General features: G+C 52.6%; 9 protein-coding genes across 9 annotated transcripts; 5 read left to right on the top strand and 4 right to left on the bottom strand.

The window, feature by feature from the left end:
- Window positions 1-15: 15 nt before the first annotated feature.
- On the bottom strand, window positions 16-1,896 carry ANOM_002909 (uncharacterized protein; the record flags this gene model as incomplete). The annotated part of the gene is made up of 1 exon (XM_015548166.1): window positions 16-1,896. The coding sequence occupies one exon, from the start codon at window positions 1,894-1,896 to the stop codon at window positions 16-18; it is 1,881 nt and encodes a 626-aa protein (XP_015408999.1).
- An 877-nt stretch (window positions 1,897-2,773) lies between these two features.
- Window positions 2,774-4,183, top strand: ANOM_002908 (WD40 repeat domain-containing protein; the record flags this gene model as incomplete). The annotated part of the gene is made up of 4 exons (XM_015548165.1): window positions 2,774-2,795; window positions 2,881-2,902; window positions 2,964-3,459; window positions 3,548-4,183. The coding sequence occupies 4 exons, from the start codon at window positions 2,774-2,776 to the stop codon at window positions 4,181-4,183; spliced, it is 1,176 nt and encodes a 391-aa protein (XP_015408998.1).
- Window positions 4,184-4,476: 293 nt separating this feature from the next.
- On the bottom strand, window positions 4,477-5,400 carry ANOM_002907 (dynein light chain Tctex-type family protein; the record flags this gene model as incomplete). The annotated part of the gene is made up of 4 exons (XM_015548164.1): window positions 4,477-4,976; window positions 5,039-5,113; window positions 5,226-5,264; window positions 5,371-5,400. 4 exons carry the CDS (start codon window positions 5,398-5,400, stop codon window positions 4,692-4,694), a joined length of 429 nt encoding a protein of 142 aa, XP_015409002.1. The 3' UTR covers window positions 4,477-4,691.
- A 694-nt stretch (window positions 5,401-6,094) lies between these two features.
- Window positions 6,095-6,968, top strand: ANOM_002906 (putative vacuolar transporter chaperon Vtc1). The gene is made up of 2 exons (XM_015548163.1): window positions 6,095-6,324; window positions 6,386-6,968. Exons 1-2 carry the CDS (start codon window positions 6,291-6,293, stop codon window positions 6,721-6,723), a joined length of 372 nt encoding a protein of 123 aa, XP_015409001.1. The 5' UTR covers window positions 6,095-6,290; the 3' UTR covers window positions 6,724-6,968.
- A 216-nt stretch (window positions 6,969-7,184) lies between these two features.
- Window positions 7,185-8,362, bottom strand: ANOM_002905 (beta-1,3-exoglucosidase; the record flags this gene model as incomplete). The annotated part of the gene is made up of 2 exons (XM_015548162.1): window positions 7,185-7,863; window positions 7,935-8,362. The coding sequence occupies 2 exons, from the start codon at window positions 8,360-8,362 to the stop codon at window positions 7,185-7,187; spliced, it is 1,107 nt and encodes a 368-aa protein (XP_015409038.1).
- A 3,205-nt stretch (window positions 8,363-11,567) lies between these two features.
- ANOM_002904 (uncharacterized protein) lies at window positions 11,568-13,733 on the top strand (the record flags this gene model as incomplete). Its single annotated transcript, XM_015548161.1, has 1 exon — window positions 11,568-13,733. One exon carries the CDS (start codon window positions 11,568-11,570, stop codon window positions 13,731-13,733), a length of 2,166 nt encoding a protein of 721 aa, XP_015409000.1.
- Window positions 13,734-14,226: 493 nt separating this feature from the next.
- On the top strand, window positions 14,227-15,235 carry ANOM_002903 (uncharacterized protein; the record flags this gene model as incomplete). The annotated part of the gene is made up of 2 exons (XM_015548160.1): window positions 14,227-14,555; window positions 14,635-15,235. Coding segments are annotated over 2 exons (930 nt in total), but the record flags the coding sequence as incomplete, so codon positions are not given.
- Window positions 15,236-15,903: 668 nt separating this feature from the next.
- ANOM_002902 (arylsulfotransferase family protein) lies at window positions 15,904-17,722 on the top strand (the record flags this gene model as incomplete). The annotated part of the gene is made up of 4 exons (XM_015548159.1): window positions 15,904-16,287; window positions 16,390-16,806; window positions 16,869-17,513; window positions 17,573-17,722. The coding sequence occupies 4 exons, from the start codon at window positions 15,904-15,906 to the stop codon at window positions 17,720-17,722; spliced, it is 1,596 nt and encodes a 531-aa protein (XP_015409005.1).
- Window positions 17,723-17,976: 254 nt separating this feature from the next.
- On the bottom strand, window positions 17,977-18,595 carry ANOM_002901 (GPI anchored serine-threonine rich protein; the record flags this gene model as incomplete). Its single annotated transcript, XM_015548158.1, has 3 exons — window positions 17,977-18,241; window positions 18,316-18,414; window positions 18,471-18,595. 3 exons carry the CDS (start codon window positions 18,593-18,595, stop codon window positions 17,977-17,979), a joined length of 489 nt encoding a protein of 162 aa, XP_015409004.1.
- Between the last annotated feature and the right edge of the window lie 566 nt (window positions 18,596-19,161).

Below are 19,161 nucleotides of genomic sequence, written 5' to 3'. Positions count from 1 at the left end.
GGGGTATCATAATCTTTAAGCTTCGGCCAGTTCCGCCTCCATCGCACGAGCTAACTCGTCATCATCATCGATGGGGTCGTCCTGGGCAGCTGAATGATCTGGAGGATCACTGTGACTCCGCTCAACTAAGGTTCTAGTATCTTGCTGGGGTCGTGGAGATTGCGAACTCAATGTACGAAAATCATGCCCCGTCTGTCCGGTCTCGAGCCAGCCATATTTCTTGTTTCGTAGGGACTGGAGCATCTCCATGCGGCGCTGGCCTCCTTCCGTAGAGGGTTCCGGGGGAGCGGGTTTGTTCGCCATCTCGTCTGTCAAATCAATCGTGACTGGGGTCGACTCGCGTTCTGCTGCTGAACTAGCAGGCTGTTGACTCCCGTGGACATCGGAGGCGCCTGGTGGTATGCACTGGGGAGGAAGAGGTTGAGAGCCTTGCCTGGCAGGCTGCATGTCTCCTGAGGGCGCCGGAGTGACAGGGTGAGAATTCGGCGTGAGAGGGTGTCCCTGGACTTGCGATGTGCGCGGAGGCTTGTATGAATCCGGAACCGGAGCAACTGCAGGCACTTGCTTCTGGACGTGGATCTCGTACAGAAGGTTGTTATAGATTGTGCCAAGGTCATGTAGCTTGTTTTTCCACTCTGTTGCCTCTCGTTTGTACTGCTCAACACGGTTCTGGTGTTGGCTGGAAACACGTCGAAGCATGGCATTCTCTTCGCGCAGCAGTTGCTCTCTGGTCTTGCCCGTCACAGGGTCTATAGTAGTCCACTCAAACCAAGCATTTTTGTACTTGTTCCGCTCGCAGGTGAGATGATATATCTTTTCCTTCAGGCTGGAGACGCGATAACTCATTCGGTCATCTGCAACTTCAATGTATTTGACGTGGAGATTTGGTGCTGACGGAAGATAACCTAGAGGTCCTCCATATTGTGGATAAGGGGACGTGTATTCCGGTTCTTGATGAATCCGTTGTAACATTTCTCGGCTAATATTAGACGCCAGATCCGAAGAGTCGAGAGAAAATCGGTCTTTAGTAAGTTGGCTGACAGAAGGCTCCTTTGATATTGAGTTTTCAAGGAGTCCAAAGAGATGTTGCTCGTTTCCGTTGCTATCTGCCGGTTCATGATTCGAAGGTTCTTGGCTAATTTGGTCGCCTTGTGCGAGAGATGGCTCAAGTTCGAAATCTGGTGGGAGCTCGTCATCAGGTATCAAAGGAACATTGAAATCTGGATCCTCGAACAGGGCATCCAACGAGTCAAAAAGTGGATTGGGTGACTGAAGTCTCTCTATTCCTGGTGTATGGGGAGCGGTTCCACCTTGTTCCGGCTGGTGAGAAGAGTCGGGAGAAGACAAGGAAGGCGTTCCACCAGGAGAAGGAACACAGTGGTCTTGTTGCGACTCGACTAGTCGTCTCTTTTCTGGTGGGCCCCAGAAATCAAGCTCTGGAAAGGCCTCGTCGCCAGCTCGTTTTCGAGACGCAAAGGCCGCATCAAGCTCGCGAAGTACAGCCTCGGAATCGAAGAGCGGGTCGTCAAACAGTGCTTGTACTGTGTCAGTTGAACCAGCGAAACCTACAGGGTCAACATCCTGAACCGGTAACTTGGACGGGCCAATACCCGCCGCCGAAGCCTTGAGCTTTTGGTCCCCGGGAAACTGGTCGTGGGTGAACGCTCCTTGTTCACTGCCGTTTGGCAAACTATGGTCTTCTTCCTGCGAGGGCACCTGAGCATCGACAGGTTGCTGTGGCTGTGACCCAGGGGGTGGTGTAAGCCCCAGATCATTCACATGCAGGTGATGTACGTAAGGGGGAGATGGAAGATCCTCGAGAGCGTAAAGCCCTTGAAGATCTGGAGGGCAGGTCTGGAGAGAGGTAGAAATACCTTCAACCACGCTTCCATCCATCGTGACAGAGATAACCCAATATAATGTAGACCAGAAAGACAGAGTGCCGCCCTATGGCTTTACACCCTTCAACAAAGCGGAGGTCTCAGACGAGGCAAGTGCGATGCGTATTGTAGACACGTCGATGGGCGCAAGGTATGTGGCGACGACACCATCAACGCAGCGACAGGGCGGAAAACGCCATGGATAATGTATGTAGGCTATGCAAATAAGTAAGAATAAGTTCCTAGTTATTCCCCTCTGATGGTCCTTTGTTGCGCTGTAGTTCGTACCTGTTGAGACACCAGAGAACCTCTAATCAGAAATTTCAATTTTCTTCCGTGGAATACCGAGTAAGCGCAAAAGGTTTGCTGGATGTCACAGGGTTTGGAACGATGCGAGCGATCTCGAAACAAATAAACGGTTGGTAACCAATATTAGTTACTTGATTGGAAGACTAGTTGCCAAGTACGACGCCTCGAGAGATGACAAGGACACGACTTTGCTGCTGCTCAACCGAAGGCGAAAATGACGCGGATGGTGGACCGGTGTCAGACCCTCTTTGACAGCCGCGAAATAATCCTCGCTGACGAAGAAAACAAAGCACAGGGCGCAGCTTTGTATCTTATCTGCACTAAGATGAAAACATGATTTAAATGGGCCTTTTTTTTAGTCGACTTTTAATCTCCCTGAGCGCTGTCCGCCTTACCCACCGCCTTCAAGACCGCTCACGTGTGCCTCGCCAAGAACGGCCAGGGATTGCGGGCAGCGAAGACCGCCGCAGCATAAGGCCGGCAGGAAGCAATTCGACTTTCATTCCGCTGATGGGGAAGGAATCGCTCAGGGCCTCCTAATATTTAATTCTCTTCTGTTCCTCATAGGTTCCCGCACCTTCAATATGAGCGTCATTCTTTGCACCGGTAAGTACAAGCTGCATTTCAGCATTGGCTTCGAGATCTTCGGTAGGCATTTCAGTGACGCTAATTGACCGCTTCGCTACCAAAGCCGGATATGACCACACCATTCGGTAAGTCAACTACTTTCCCTACGATTGCCGGTATACCCAGCGCGCTAATCCGCCATGGCAGTTTTTGGGAAGCTCTGTCTGGAATATGCTCGCGGACTATCCAGCATCCGGACTCTCAAGTAAATCGCTTATGTATCACCCCAGACAAGCGCTATCTGGCCGCCGCAGGTCATAACAATGTCAAGTTGTATGATATCAAGTCCACTAATCCCAACCCGGTTATGACCTTTGATGGCCATACGAACAACATAACTGGTGTTGCATTTCACTGCGAAGGCAAGTGGATGGTCACTAGCTCGGAAGACGGCACGGTGAAAGTGTGGGACACGCGCACCGGCAGTCTACAACGCAACTATGCCCATAAAGCCCCCGTCAATGACGTTGTTATTCACCCCAACCAGGGTGAACTCATCAGTGGTGATCGCGCTGGTATTGTCAGGGTTTGGGATCTGGGCGAGAGCGTCTGCACTCATCAGCTAATTCCCGAAGATGACGTTGCTGTACAAAGTGTCAGTGTTGCAAGCGACGGATCTTTACTCTGCGCAGGGAATAAAAAGGTATTTAATATTCATCTCTATCCCTTTTGGTGTCATATCAGGCAAACGATCCATTCACTTTGCGACTCGAGACTAATCGACTCGTCAGGGCAATGTTTACATCTGGCGCATGGTCCAAGATGCGGAATTGACTCGCATCGTCCCAATGTGTACCTTCCAGGCTCACAAAGACTACCTCACCCGCATACTTCTCTCCCCCGACGTCAAGCATCTCGCCACATGCTCAGCAGACCACACAGCCAAGGTCTGGAACCTCGATCTCGACTATCCCCCGGCCAAGACAGCCGCCGCGCAAGCCAAGGCCAATGGCAAAGCCATCACCTCGGAACCTACAGAGACCCCTTCGTCCCCACCTCCTTCAGACAGCCTAGTGAACACCCCAAGCAGCGAGCAAGGCAGAGCCGACTTTATTAACCCATTCAGCTTCATCAACGGAACCCCGCCGCCCACCAACGAGCCCCAGCAGACCTTCCCCGTACAACCCGATGGCCCCCCAGTAGATCCGAATACCAACACCCTTTACCTGGAGACCACCCTAGCCAATCACCAGCGATGGGTGTGGGACTGTGCTTTCTCCGCGGATTCAGCCTATTTAGTCACCGTTTCGAGTGACCACTACGCTCGTCTATGGGAGTTGGCTTCGGGCCAGGTTATCCGTCAGTACAGTGGGCATCACCGCGGGGCGGTGTGCGTTGCTCTGAACGATTATTCCGAGCCTCGGTGAGAGGTCCGGAGGTACGCACCGTTATTGTCCGTTGTCAGTTAGTCTTCTTCATGGTTAGCATGGCGCCTGGGATTGGGTGAAGCATGGAGGCATGTTGCCTTCTGCATTGGAGTTCAGGCTTGTTTGTTCCCACTTGTATTGTTTTGGATGTCTACGAGTCTATGGCATGCTCACGTATGTGGTATATCCAATCCGAAATAAAGAATATACGTATAATAGTCTGTCTGTACAAGTTGTTTGTATATTCCCCTACATATGTATCGATACGATTAGAAATACACAAGGTATAAGGCTCACCCGAGAAAAATATCATACCCACAAATGATTCTGCTCGTTGCACCTTGCTCCCAAAGCAAACGGAGACCAAAAAACGATGATACTAAAATGATAGAGGGAGAAAATAAATCGTAAAATTACCACCATGCGTCTTTAAGAACCAATCAAACCACCAATCAGGTCAAGAATTCTTTTATCTTTAATAACCCCGGACAAGTGGAGGTGCTTAGATTTAGTTGACGGCGAACCACGTTACACTCACGACGACATCCAAACCCCGCTCGTCAGCACCGGGGTACTTGAATGTCCACATTCCATCACGGTTGACGTCCCAGAACGCGCCGGAGGCGGAGTGCATCCCGCGCTTGCCGGTGTTGCTGGCGGCGCCCTCTGCGGCCGCAGACTTGTCGATCAGACCTTGTTGCACGATGGTGCTGTTCACGGTGAACCGGTAGGGGGCTGCCGTCGAGGGGGTAGAGGGAGCGGTCGCGGCGATGAGGGCTTTGAGGATGGTGTTCTGTAGCGGATTTGTGATTAGACCGTTGTCAAACGACGCCAGAGAATCCGGTCCACACTCACAATGATCTGAGAGTTCCATTCGCCGACCTTAGTGTGCTCGTAGCCTTCGACACCGGCCAGTGCGGAGTCACATGCCTGGACTAGAATTAGTTCGGGTTTTCGTTATCTTGCCATGGTGACAGTTGAATTGAATAGTCTGTGTGCCACCGCGACTAGGTTGAGGCGGATGATAAAGGGGAGAACGTACCTCGGAGGCAATCTTGGTGAGGTCCGCGATGGGGACAGGCTATAGGCGTCCACGAGAGACGGATGTCAGCGCGGACCGAGTCAATGGACGAACGATAGCGGACAATGACGTTTTAGCGGCGGGACAGGATTGCATGGTCACGCACCGAGGAAGTGGGAGCAGTCTCGACAGCCATTGTAGATGTGATCGTCGGGTGTAAAGATGGTTGTCTGGAACGAAGCTATCGAGTTAGTATGGTCTAACTGCGATTGGGGTCTAGACGGGCCCAGAGTCGACGGTGGCAGACCAGAGTGAATCTGGAGATATGGTTGTGGGGGGTGCGGCCCCGAGAAAGGGGAAGACGAATTGACGGTCAAGATCGGCAAAGGAATAAGACTCACGCGATGTAGTGTGGTATGCAGGGATGAAACAAGCGTCGATGTGGGCGGAAATCCAAGACTGTAGGGAGAGATGGGGATTCCAACAGGGTGTTTGCTGGATGTTTAGGAGCCGCAAGTTGAGCGTGTTATCAGGATTGTGGCTTGATGCTCGATGGTTGGCCCACCCTGCAATCACTCCATACTGGATCGGGGTTGGCTGAGTAGCTACTTGCCAGCTAGGGGCTAGCGCCGTGCTTAGCCAGTCACCGCCACAGGAAACACGGGGTAACCATAATCCGGCACGACCTCAAGCGATGACAACAGCAACGAACGAGGGCACGTGGGATTGCATCGACGGTCGGAAATCAATCCGACGCCACAAACTAGGCCGAAGCGGGTAAGTAGCAAGGCGACCGGAGCGTTTGTAGCGGGGCAGAATCTGGGCCGTCTTGAATACCGACAGTAGTGGTTGCAGCAACTGTATCGATCCTCTCTAGTCTCTCCCCCGACGCTTGCAATCAATTTTTTTTCTCTTCTTCCTTCTCTAACCGAGTGTCATCGATATTTTTTCCATCACATTTCTTAGCTATAACATTTACGAGGTTGTTCAGAAACTCTCGTCTCCAATTGCTCTCATCCCTCCTGCAAGCTCTCCGGATCCCATCTCACTAGCTCTTATCCCGTACCCACACACACACGGACCAAAATGTCGAGTCAACCTCTCCTCCAGACTGCCCCAGGTCAGTAAAAGAGGAATCACGAGTCACTCGTCTCAGTCCCAACTAACAGCTCCCCCCAAAGGCAAGCGCATCGCCCTGCCCACCAGAGTCGAACCCAAGGTCTTCTTCGCCAACGAGCGGACCTTCCTCTCCTGGCTCAACTTCACCGTCATCCTGGGCGGCTTGGCCGTCGGTCTCCTGAACTTCGGTGACCGCATCGGTCGTATCTCCGCCGGTCTCTTCACCATCATCGCCATGGCGGCCATGATCTACGCCCTGTGCACCTTCCACTGGCGCGCAGCCAGCATCCGCAAACGCGGCCAGAGCGGCATCGACGACCGTTTCGGTCCGACCGTCTTGGCCCTCGCCTTGTTGGCGGCCGTCGTCGTCAACTTCATCCTCAGGATGACGGAGAACTAAGCCGTTTCCTGTATTTCTTGTGTTTCTCGTTTGTGTGTGCTTGTTTCTCGCCCCCCTTGTTTTGTGCGGCACGTGCCCGTATTTTTGCCTGCGCTAGACTGGGTTATGTGTTATGGTCTATGCCCTTTATGGACTTGTTGCTTATTCGCGCTGGGGTGGACGTCGCTGGCCGGTGCAAGGGCTAAGAATGAGTGGATAGATTATGGACTGGTTTTGATGAGCGGTCGTAAGACTGTCTTTCTTTTTTTTTTTTTTCGACTTTTCATGATTGGTTATTGTTGCTTGTACGTGTACACTGTGTGTAGTTGTATATTCCTCCTGTTGTTTCTGTGTTATAGCGATTAAAATTGTGCTACAGCCACCGTTTAGTGAGCTTCAAAATTGCAAAATTCGAATTATTGGCCATGAATTGAGTACTATCCAGTACAAACATATCGTCTCAATCTACACAAGGGCACCTGCTAGTTCGTCTGATGGAATCTCGTCAGGTCAATGTACCCCTGGTCAACAAAGTACTCAAAGTTCCAGTAGTCTGCTTGGGTTCCTTGCCCGTTCACGGTCGCATTGCCCGAGAACTTGGCGGTCCAGTAGCAGCTGCCCTGGGAATACTTGTACATGGCATCGAGGCCCGCATTCACATTCCTCTCGCGGAGGGCAAAGGAGTTCTGGTATAGCGTTTGGATAGCCCACTCGCCCGTGAACACAGGGAACTTGCCGTCTCCAGCCTTGGACCGCGCGTCCGCGTACAGGTGGGTTGGCAGGGTCTCAGACGTGACGTTGCGCTCGAAGTAGTAGGTGTGGACGTCAAAGACCAGGTTCGCGTCGGCCGGGAGCTGACCGGACCAGTACTGCTCCGGTTTGAAGCTTCCCTGGAACATGACTGGGATGTTGGGGTTGACAGATGCGACCTTATCGATCACGGCACGGATATACTTCAGGACCCAGGTGGCTCCGCGATCTGAAAGTGCGGCTGGGGTTCCGAAGACGGACATATCCGGGTTATCGGTAGGCTCGTTCATCGGCTCGATGGTGTATGATTGGGGTGAGCCGGAGTTCTGGACGAAGGAGATGACGGCGTCAATGACTTGCATGGAGTAGTCGAACGCGGTCTCGTTGTAGTACCAGCCCCAGTGTCCGGTGCTTCGCCGATGGTGAGACCGTTCGTGCCACCAGGGAGGGAATGGACATCCACGATAATGTGCATGCCGTACTTGGTGATCGCGTAGTCGGCGATCTGTTTGAGGTAGGCTGTCTGGTTCCCCGAGTACAGTTGGGAGCCAGGGAGCTTGATCCAGGCGGCGTATGTCGTGGGAATTCGTAAGACTTCTACACCAACGTTGGCCAGCTTATCGATGTCGCTTTTCGTGATGTAGGTCGCATATCGATGCTCCAACACAGGTCCACACCGGGATCCTAGATGTTCACAAAGTCCCCATTCATCGTCTGCGCCGCCGGAATATGTGCCCCAGAACTGGCTGTCAATCGTGGACTCCTGGACGAGCCAGCCTCCGAGGTTGACTCCGTTGGCTTTGAAAGTGGTCCAGTTGACGTACTCTGGAGTATGCACTCTGGGATGGGGAACTGCCAAAGCGGCCGAGATACAGCCCAGGGCAGTGAGAAACGGTAGTGACGAGCGCATTTTCACGCAATGAATGCAATTTTAGAGAGCTTATACCGGTGAGTCTGCTCACCTCCCAGTCTTCACTCTTCACGTCTTGTAAGATCCACGTGGGAACCCCCGCCATGATATAGGCCAAACTGGTGTCTCCGAGCCATATTGGAATTCCCGACCTTGGTCGTCACCCAGTGAGATCACAATGGACATACGAAAGCTCTTCGGGCAAGAATATTCCCGTCTGCTGCTTTCTGAAGATCCACAGTCTAACCGTATAGAGAACATATCCCGTAGCAGTTGAAACCAAGCTGTTAGACACAAGGCAAATTACCCAATGACAAGAGAGCATAGAGCAGAATCCATCTTGCGATCCCACGACAATTCTTCATTAAAATCATGGAATCCACATGGCGTCCCTGCCGAAAGGCGTGGTTGCGGGGTGCGGAGGAAAACCGGCCGTTCGTCAGTACCCTAAAACCCCAGAGTATCCACCGCGTGCAATCACGGTCGAGTATGTACGGTCTAACATCAACCCGAAAATGTTGATCAATATTTGCCAGGCCCTAAGTCGTGGCCGCTGTTGAACGAAAAGGCTCCGTCCGGAATTCCCCAACTGTGGTAGAAGGGATTGCCGCCTTTTGGCACTCGGATATTCCGAATTGCGGTCTTTCACTCTAGTTGAGCCATGCTGCGTTATATACGAGGGTTTCCCCTCGTGTCTGAAGTAGCCAAAGTTGCAGATGTGGTGTCTCACTCATTTACTGTTTGAGTGCACAACTCGCCGATTCCCATTTTCAGCCTGGGAAGTATTAGCAGGACAGCACTGGATGAGAATCCAAGGACGGAAGGGAAGGTAGCGATTGAAATTTACCACATACTATTCTCTGGTCCAGAAGATGGATTCTACCGAGCCATGGCGCAGGAGTCTTTTAGTGAAACTACTGATCCAGAGTTATGGAGCTGGTATAGAGTCATTGTCTGATCTTCAAATCCGGGAAAACAAAGCACCCAGAACGGAAAAGCAAGCGATGACTAGATGCCATGATGTAATCATTTGTACCTCAGGCACGCCGTCGATGATATTGAAAAGATCAGGCAGCGAACGAACCATGGGCCCAGCAATATGAAAGAAGTCAACACTTGGAAGAGAAGCCACCAATGTGTGTCCGACGAACCTTAACCACACTCTTCCGATCCATGGCACCGTTAGCTTATAATCCAATTGTCACCACCGTGACTAAGGAGATATTCCATAGTTAGCCAACTATAGCTCCCACCATTCCTACTAAAGACCTATACAGCTGCACTAGGGCATTAACTCTGCGGGTGCCCAATGATATATATGCACATTGTTGGCATCGCCCACGGTGGTACAACGCGCTAAACTACCGCTACCAGTAGGTATATTCCAATTCAAGGTCGAGTGGGTTGTACATGTAAGTGACTCCTGTGGCAGTGCAGGAAGTTCTAAGGAAACGGATAGTTTGCAGGTACGGATAGACAGAAGACCAACAAGAGCTCAGATCGCTTGAGAGGGACAAAAGTACCATACCGGGCGTGACGGTCAATACAGCGAAGACGAGCCATGGACCAGTCCAGGCCCGGTATCACATCATGGACCCACCGGCCAATGTGAAGGGTCAATAGCGCGACGATCTGATTTGACGTGTCATTCTGATTCAACCGGACGCTGGAACAGGGAAGTCAATTCCTGAGGATCAATGAGAGCTCACGACGCATATATCGAAAAAATAGATAATCAATATTATTATATTTAAAGATAATATTCCATACTAGGGAAACATTTCACCAGTACTTTTACGGCACTCTGACTCGCTAGGAAAGTCTCTTCCGGCTCATCGATATTGGCCAGTTCTTGAGAACAGACGAGATAACGATTGAATGTGTGGTGATAGCTGCCTCCCCCCGTCGTCATAGACCATTCCAGTGTCGGTAGTACTACGACTGGGTACAAACATACATACAGGGGACTAATGAGAAACAAAACCAGATCCCCTCACTGTCACTGATCTTCTTTTTGCCTCCACCCCCCCAAATCCAACAACTGTCTCGAAAGATTAGTATTCTTCTTATTTTCCCTTTCGCAGAACCTAAACCAACAACTCCTCCAACTCCAACTCCCAGATTCTTTCCTCTTCTTTCCCCTTCTCTCCATCCCCGACGGGTTTCATCACTCTCCATCTCCGCGACAGGATTTGGGTCCCTGGTCGGACTACTGATTTGCGATCATCCTTCTTATCGCCGGTCTCCCTCGTTCTCCTTCGTATATAGTTTTCTTTTTCTTTTCTTTTTCTTTGTCGGTTCCCCAAATGATCTTTAGTTGATTCGCAGATTAGCTCGAAATTCCTTCCTATTCTGTATTATCTTTTCGGAACTGATTGAACCCAAAAAGTTCGTGGTCATCTCGTGCACGATTTTTTTTCTCTTGCCTGATTCATCCCCTCTTCTTGTCTGCTGCCTGTTCCTGGTGAAAATTCATTACGAGTTGTGTTCCTTAGCATCCATTATTAATAGATTACGCCACCACCTGTGTTCCGCCAATTTTGCCTCTCTGGAGGTGCCAATCAATAGCCCCGTGGATCCATCTTGCTGCCTTTTCCCTCCTTTCCCGGGAACTGCATGTGAGTGGACTAACTTACTTGTTGGGAACGTACGGAGAACGTACTGTATTCCCTCATACTACTGCCTCTCCCCATAACATTGTTCTGGTGCTTATCTGTCATTATTCATTCCTCTGGAAACTCTCTCTCTACCTCTCTCTCTGGTTCGGAAATTCAATCTAAAACTCTTTCCCGTCCGAACTACTCTTCCCAACTCCTTTATCATCCTTCTCTCTCCCGCTAAAGGTGGTGAATCCGCTCTTACGTCCGGTGTTTCTGGTTGGGGTGACTCTTTCCTCCCTTTCCACCCCCCCCCCCCTTGCTGAGCTTCTGCCGGTCGCAAACGACGCCTGATCACCGATCGGCAGCAACGTCCATTCCTTCGCGGACTCTACGCCTCACTCTCCACCTCTCCATCCTTTCCCCCCAGATTTAGATCGCGTTCGCATGCACTGGTGCATGATCTAATCACTCAGCGACTAACTGTATTCGCACCTTTTTTTTTCTTCCTTTTGGTTCTTTCGCTTTCGGACGTGTCGCATTTCTCCCAAGTCGTCTTGGCGTCTGAACACCCTACTTCTCTCCCTGTCGCACACCTCTCGCATGGCATGTTTCGGCTGCTACCCTGGTCCTCTGCAATTGGGGGGAATAAGGTGATGGCTGAGGAGCTCAAGATGCTCGCGACCTCGCCACACTGCGCTGCCCCGGGTGTGAACAGCCTGGCGCTGCCCCAGTTGAAGCGCAAGCGGTCCGATTCGAGCGATTCAGCCACCGGCCAAGGTGCTCCGGTCGCAACCAAGTTGCGCGCAGACGATACGCCCAGCAATCCGGTCGCGATTGATCAAAATCCGTCTCTCTCTCTCAGCGATGCGACTACGACGTCGCAGGAACCGACAGCCCTCAGCGATCGCGCATCCCAACCGTCGCACCCGTCCGACAATGCATCTCGTCAGAACCCCGATCCGTCAGGTTTCCCAGGCGCCAACCAGGATGCCACCCCGCGCAAAGTGAATGTGGAAAAGTTGCGCGAGACGTTGGAGGCACAGTTAAGCTTAGAGGTGTTGTTGAAGCACAATGAACTCCGTTTGATCGACCAAGAGATCGCCAAATGCCAAGTCGCGTTGGAACAGTTGCGACGGTGCGCCGAGATCCCTTATCCGGGATCGCATGCCCCGGGTCAATCGGTCAGCAACGGCACGGGAATGGCAGTGTTAGCTCCTGGAAATGGACCTCCACCGCTCTCCCCGGCACCGTGGGGTGTCACGGATGGCCCGTACACCCGCCACTATGCCCGATGGTTGCTTCCGGACCCTCGTTTCGACGGAGGGGAGCTCGAGCCGGCAACCCCTCTAGGGTTCGGCGCGCCAGGTACGCCGCTGATGGAAGGTCGTTCGACGCGTGGGAACTCTGGCGATGGCTACTGGGCCAGCAAATCTCGTTTCCAGAGAGGCTCGGGTAACATGAAGCTGCAATCCTTGCCGAATGGCTATCCGCCGCCGAAGGAGAAAGCGGGCCCGATGATCATCCGGCGAAAGTCAGATGGTGTCCTGGTCAAACTTGTCTGCTTGGATTGTCGACGGGACAATTTCTCCAGCACGCAAGGATTCATCAATCATTGCCGCATTGCCCATAACAGGAACTTTGCTAGTCACGATGCGGCCGCGGTCGCATCGGGAGAGCCCGTAGAGGTGGACGAAGCAGGTGCGATCATTGGGGGTAAGAACGACACCTCCAGCACCGCCACGGCAGGTTACGTTCATCCGCTCATTCGATCGGCTCATGTCATTGAGTCGTCCAAGACACCATCCGCGTCGGAAGCCTCTGACAACGCGACGCCCCGGAAATCGTCGGTCTCCAGCCGGCAGGCGTCCTCCGTGGTGGAAACACCTCGTCCGTCTGCCCACCCTCTACCCACTCAGCGCCGTACGCCGGCGAAGCCATCGGATGACTTCCTGGGCTCGCCGGCTACGCCTCATCTGTCATCACTGATGCAGCTCAAGGGTGTTGGACTCGACCTGGACCGACTGGTTGGGGAAGCGAAGACCCCCGTGGATCTGAGTGCCTACTCGTCCGATGAAGGCGAGTCGGACGTGGAGCCGGCCCCGCCGTCGGTCAATACGAGTCACGGCGAAAAACCGACTGAAACTCGCATTGGCCGGCAACCGATGCGGACCACAGCTCCGCAAGCCGGGTCGCGGCGCCCAGGTAGCCGCAAGGGGGTGGACAAGACGAGTCATAAGCCCCTCACCTTGGAAACCCTGACGCCCACGCGGGCCGCGCCTTATCAATCCCCGTACGGCCCACCCTCATCGGTGGCTCCGATCGATGACCTTCGTCTTCGTGAAGTCGATGGGGTCGATCGTTCGGCCAATCTCAGTCCGAATACCGTCGAGTCGAACCAGGCTCCGAGTCTGGTGAGCGACGACGATGATGACTGTGAAGCGGCGTCGGATTCGGATAGCCCGGGTCCCAGCTCGTCGGAAGCTGGGGATCACGAAGAAGACTTCAGTCACATTGACGTGGAAGACGACGACGATACGACGGGCTCCACGACGACCAGCGATCCCAAGTCCGACCCCGCCGGTCACCCTTCCCCGTCTTTTTCGAAACCACTCCGGGGCGGCAGCTCCAAGAAGAAAGACAGCCTTCTTTCTGCATCCCTGGTGTCGTTGAACCGCGGCAAGGATGAGAAGCGCGTGAGCTTTGCCAGCCCGGACACCAGTCCTGCCAAGAGAAAGAAGGACCACAAGCGAAAACCTAGTGGAGGCCAGTAAATGTTATAGACTTCTTTTCTCTTTCTTTCTTTCGTTTTCTCAGCTCTTATCACTACTCGCAGGGGCTAGACCTCTCGTCCGTTGTAATGCTATACATCTCCCGATTCTTGTATGAGACTTTAGGGCCTTACAACTTGCGTTTACGTGGGACGGTGCTTGCCACGGTCCGATCAGTTTGGCATGTTTCTAGTTATTCTTGATTTGTGCGATGCGAGACGTTGCAGTTGAGCGTTTCTGGCGATGTTTACGACTCTCTACTTATACAGGATGCTGTACTGAATAATTAAGATTTGCAATTGCCAACTGTACTCTGTATCTGTATTCAGCAGGTAACGTACCGAATGATCGTAATGCTAATACCAAAGTTACGACGTCTAAACAAAAATACAGTGCCTGGCACTCAGACCTCAGTAAAAAGACAAACCCCCATGTATGGAGTAAAACCACCACGGCCCCAAATAGAGAACCAAGAAGACGAGACCTACGGAAAAAGATGAACAACTTCCACCCGGCCCACATCACCCGGGCTACCTTCCAGGCCCTACTAACCCGCTACCCAGCCACGGTGGAGGCCGTAACGCGCCGCAAGGCCACAAACCGCGTTCTCCAAGCCTCCATCCGGGGCAAGCGTGGCAAGCGCGTGTCTCCTCCTCCTCCGGGACAGGATCCCGAGCTGGACGAGGAACAGAAGAAGCAAGTTGAGGCCGAGATCGAGGCGTACCGGGAGTTAGATGCGCTGAGGTATGAGGGTTTGCCGGGGGTGGCGGCCGAGAAGCAGTGTCTAGAGAAGGAGGAGGTTTTGAAGCTAGTTGAGTGGAAGCTGTAAGTTCTCTTTTCTTTTCATTTTGTTCTTCTTATATACTTTTATCATTTGATCTGTATGGCATTAACCCCCATGCAGGAAACATGGTGTTTTCCGTCCTACTCTACTGGGCATGGTGAAAGCGAACCAACCCAAGACCGTCCAGAAAGCAACCTCGGACGCTTTCACGACTACGGGCGAAGAGGAAGAGACAGATACAGCGTCCTTCCCCAAGACGAGTCTAGACGCGTTGGTCAAGCCCCTCCGCGGCGTGGGCATTGCCACCGCGTCGCTGCTCCTGTCCGTGGGCACGCTCCGGGACCCCGAGCATGAGGCCCCGTTCTACAGTGACGATACGTACCTCTGGCTGTGTCTGGAGACGTTCCCGGGGACTGTTGGCCAGGAGAGCGGCGACACGCTGGGCAAGAAAGGGGGCAAGTTCAAGCGCAATGGCGAGATTAATGTCAAATATGACGTCGCGGAGTATCGGGCGCTGTGGACGGCTGTTAATGAGCTACGGGCGAGGCTGAATGAGACGGGGGATTCTGCGTTGGGGAGGGTTTCTTGTGCGGATGTTGAGAAGGTGGCGTTTGTGTTGAGGCATCTTGGTGTTTCTGGGTATGGGGATCTGGGGGATCATGAGGCGAATCCGGGGAGTAAACGGAAGCGGGTTGAGGAGGAGCAGACGGGAGGTCGGAAGAGTAAGAAGACTTGATTGTGTATGGTCTATAGAGTATGGTTATGATATCCAATGTATATGTATCTTTTAGTAAAGTACCGTTGGCTATTCTCATCTACATATGTATAGCCTCATAAACCAACAGAGGCCACCAGATCAGATAACGGCATAGAAAGAACAAGTGAATCCACACTAACTCCAAGCGAAGAGGATCAATTGACGTCTCGCCAATGCTTATTTCGCCGTTGGCGCCATGCAAGCGGGCCGGAGCCACATCGCCAACCAACGGAATGGCTTCTATAGTGCGATCTCCCCACATCGTGGCCATCCGCTTAGCGGGCCTCGTCACCCACGCTGCGTAGTTTGCGTCGCCGATGATGAATCCACCGCGGACTATTGTGGGACACCATTGCTTTCCCCTTTTCTTATAGACTCTGTCCCTGGCTGGCGTGGTTAGTTTATCATGTACCCCCGCAGCTCATCTCCATGACTCGTGGACGAAGTAGAAAGTAGAAAGTATACTAGAGTAGCACAGTGGAGTATACAAGGTCTTGACCTGTCGATCTGATTCAAAGATGCACTTCCCTCACACATAACATAAACAGACACAGACACAGACACAGACACAGACACAGACACATTCACTCACTCACCCACAGACAGTCAGAAAAACAGAAAGACAGAATCCAATGCCAATATACCTCCTCCTACTCCTCCTCACCACCCTACTCCCCACCCAAGCCCTAACATGGCACTCCCTCCTCTACGACACTGGCCTGCTGGGCGCCCACCCCGTCCGAAAATACGAATCCGTGGACCTGGTCCCCCCGGAGCTCAACATGCTCGCCTGGGACCCGCGCTGCGAAGACAAGTACGTCTTCTTCAGTCCGCGGGGCCATTTCTACCCGCAGCCGGGGCCGCTCATCTTCGACAATAAGGGGGAGCTGGTGTGGATGGCGAGTGAGTTTGGCATGGTCATGGACTTTCGAGTGCAGCGGTATCGGGGCGAGGATTATTTGACGTTTTGGGCTGGGGAGGACGATGGGACGAGGGGGTTGGGGGCGTATTATATGGTTTGTCTTCTTTCTTTCTTTTTGTCTTTTTTCTTGATTTGAGGGTTTCGGGGTTGTTTTAGGGTTATGAGGAAGAGTTCCATACCTTACTTACTTTCACAGCTCGACTCAACCTACACCCCAACCCACACCATAACCGCCGCCAACAACCAAGCCGGCGACATCCACGAATTCCAGCTCACAGACGCCGGCACAGCGCTAATAACCATCTACGAGATCCGGGCCTTCGACCTCACGCCGCTCGACGGGCCCGCAGACGGGTGGATCTACGACTGTCTCTTCCAAGAGGTCGACGTCGAGAGCGGCGCGCTGCTCTTCTCCTGGCGCGCCAGCGACCACTACAACATCACGGAGAGCTTCTTCCCGCTCAACAGCAAGGGGACGGCGAACTCGAGCAACGCCGCGTACGACTTCTTCCACATCAACAGCGTGGATAAGCTCCCCAACGGCCGGTATCTGGTGTCGTCGCGGTACATGCACACGGTGACCTGCATTGGGCCCGAGGGACAGGTGTTGTGGGTGCTGGGCGGGCGCGGAACATGTTTGAGGATTTGTCCGGCGGGCTGGCGACGGGGTTTAAGTGGCAGCATGATGCGAAGTGGGTTCCTGGGGATACGGGCGATGTGATTACGGTGTTGGATAATGGGGCGAATGACCATGTTATGGATGAGGAGTATAGTCGTGGGTTGGTGGTTGAGCTGGATGTGGGCAATTGGACGGCGAGGGTCAGGACCGTGTACCCGGCGCCGGGGGGCTTCAGTGCCCATTCACAGGGCAATGTGCAGGTGCTGCAGGAGTCTGGGAATGTGTTTGTTGGATGGGGGAAGGCGGCGGCATATACGGAGTTCAGTGCCCGTGGCGACGTGCTGTGTCATACGCATTGGGGCCCGCGGATGTTCTTCGCGCTGGGCTGGGTCAAGTCGTATCGCACGTATAAGGCTGGCTGGGTTGGGAGGCCGGGCCAGCCGCCCGATGTGGCGGTTGATCTGGGTTCAAGGACGGTGTTTGTGAGCTGGAATGGGGCGACCGATGTGGCCGGATGGGTTGTGCAGAGGGTGTGGGAGAATGCTACGGAGGAGCAGGTCGAGACGGTGGAGTATGTGCCCAAGACAGGGTTTGAGACGGCCATTGAGATGGGTGAGGCGGATGGGTACTGGAGGTTGGTTGCGGTGGACTTCACGGGTGAGGAATTGGGCTCTACAGAGGTGTTTCGGCTGGATGATTCGGTATGTTGGTCTCGATTGGGTGATCTGGAAGGCTTGATACTGACGGGTCTTATCTATAGGAGACTAGGATTCTCATTGCGGGAGATGAAGGCCTGCTGTATATGCTTGTCCCTGCTTGTGCTGTCGGAGCTATACTAGCTGTTCTATGGCAGACCAGGAAGAGGATCTCAATGGGGCTGCGTTATCTTGCTTCTCGACGGCTCTATTGATACGGTCGAATAGCTTATTGTTTGGTTTGTTTATCTGATACCCTACATGTATGTACATAAACAGGTGGATGTATCTGATTGAAAACAGATTGGATGACGTTTATACCTGAGATATGGAATTAGATATGATTATAATTACATTCGGTTGAATCATGGACTAATAGATATACATTATCCACTTCCCCTTCCATCCACGGCGACATACACATTACTATTAAGTATTATCATAACTCCCCGACGCAACTTGGAACAGATCAAAGTCCCAAAACCCCCAGGACAACACCCAACATCAGTCCCCCCTCGACAGTTCCGAATGCCGCGGTAGGAGCAGCAGCAGCACCCGTCGACGTACTAGTCGAGGTGGCAGCGGTACTGGTCTTCTTCGCCTCCGTCGCCGAAGCGGTCGAAGAGGGAACCTTGCTTGACGACGAGGGCAGAGCCTTCGCCGCGTTGCAGTAGACTTGTTGTTTTTGCCTTTCAGGGCCGCTCTCTGCAGAGCCAGGGCAGTTGTTGTAGCATCTGTTCATGTCGTTCCATATATTAGCTATTTATGCAGGAGAGTGTTGAACAGAAACGGAAGTGCATTAACTCACGTAACGACATTGCCCTGCTGCTCACACAGGCATTTCCAATCGTTTGGTTGGCAATCGTTTAACTGGCCCAACATTCGTTGTTTACAATCATCCACGATGCTGTTCGAATTGGTCAATATCTATGCAGCTGACTAGAAGCGATCTCTGAGACATACTTCTGAGCAGCGCACTTCGTCTCGGTTGAAGTTGTTGCGCCCGTAGTAGGAGTGGTCTGGGCCTGTGCCGCTGCAAGGAGGGGAGCGGATCCTGCCAGGATAGTAGCGAAGAGTGTAGCACGCATGTTTCCGTTTAGGTAGTTAGATGATGAAGGGTTAGGGCAATAAGGATGAGTATAGACAATATAGTCACAAGACAGCCCTAGATAGAGAAACGTAGCAAAGAGAAATGAAAGGAGAGGCAGCTCGGCTCTTAAATCAACATGACAATGTCTGAGCGTCTTCCCAAAGTGAATGTGAGCGTGACATCTGCAGAGCTCGCGTCTGTAAGACATGGCACCAGTAAGTAAGAACGGTGGATATGAGAGACACTGCATCGAACTATATCAGCCACCCCGAGAGATTGCTTCTTTCAGGCGATATGAATGGCCCATGGCACCGACTGGGTTTGTTAGTGGGTGGTGTCTTAGGGCCAATATTCAATAGTACTAACCTATTACCCCGGGTGGGTTACAGTTCCTGCTGTCAACTACCATGGGGCCTGATATCAACCGCTGGATGGGGTGAACGTGGTCTGTTGGAGCATACATTCGAGTCACTTCGTCCATTTTTTTTTTCTTTCAACTAGAGGCGGTCTTCTATATCCAGTCCCTCGATTGACTCCATACAGTGGAGTGTCTATTGACTGGCG

This window comes from Aspergillus nomiae, assembly GCF_001204775.2.
Source record: "Aspergillus nomiae NRRL 13137 chromosome Unknown contig00061, whole genome shotgun sequence".
NCBI classification, from domain to species: domain Eukaryota; kingdom Fungi; phylum Ascomycota; class Eurotiomycetes; order Eurotiales; family Aspergillaceae; genus Aspergillus; species Aspergillus nomiae.
This window is presented reverse-complemented; position numbering and strand designations above follow the sequence as displayed.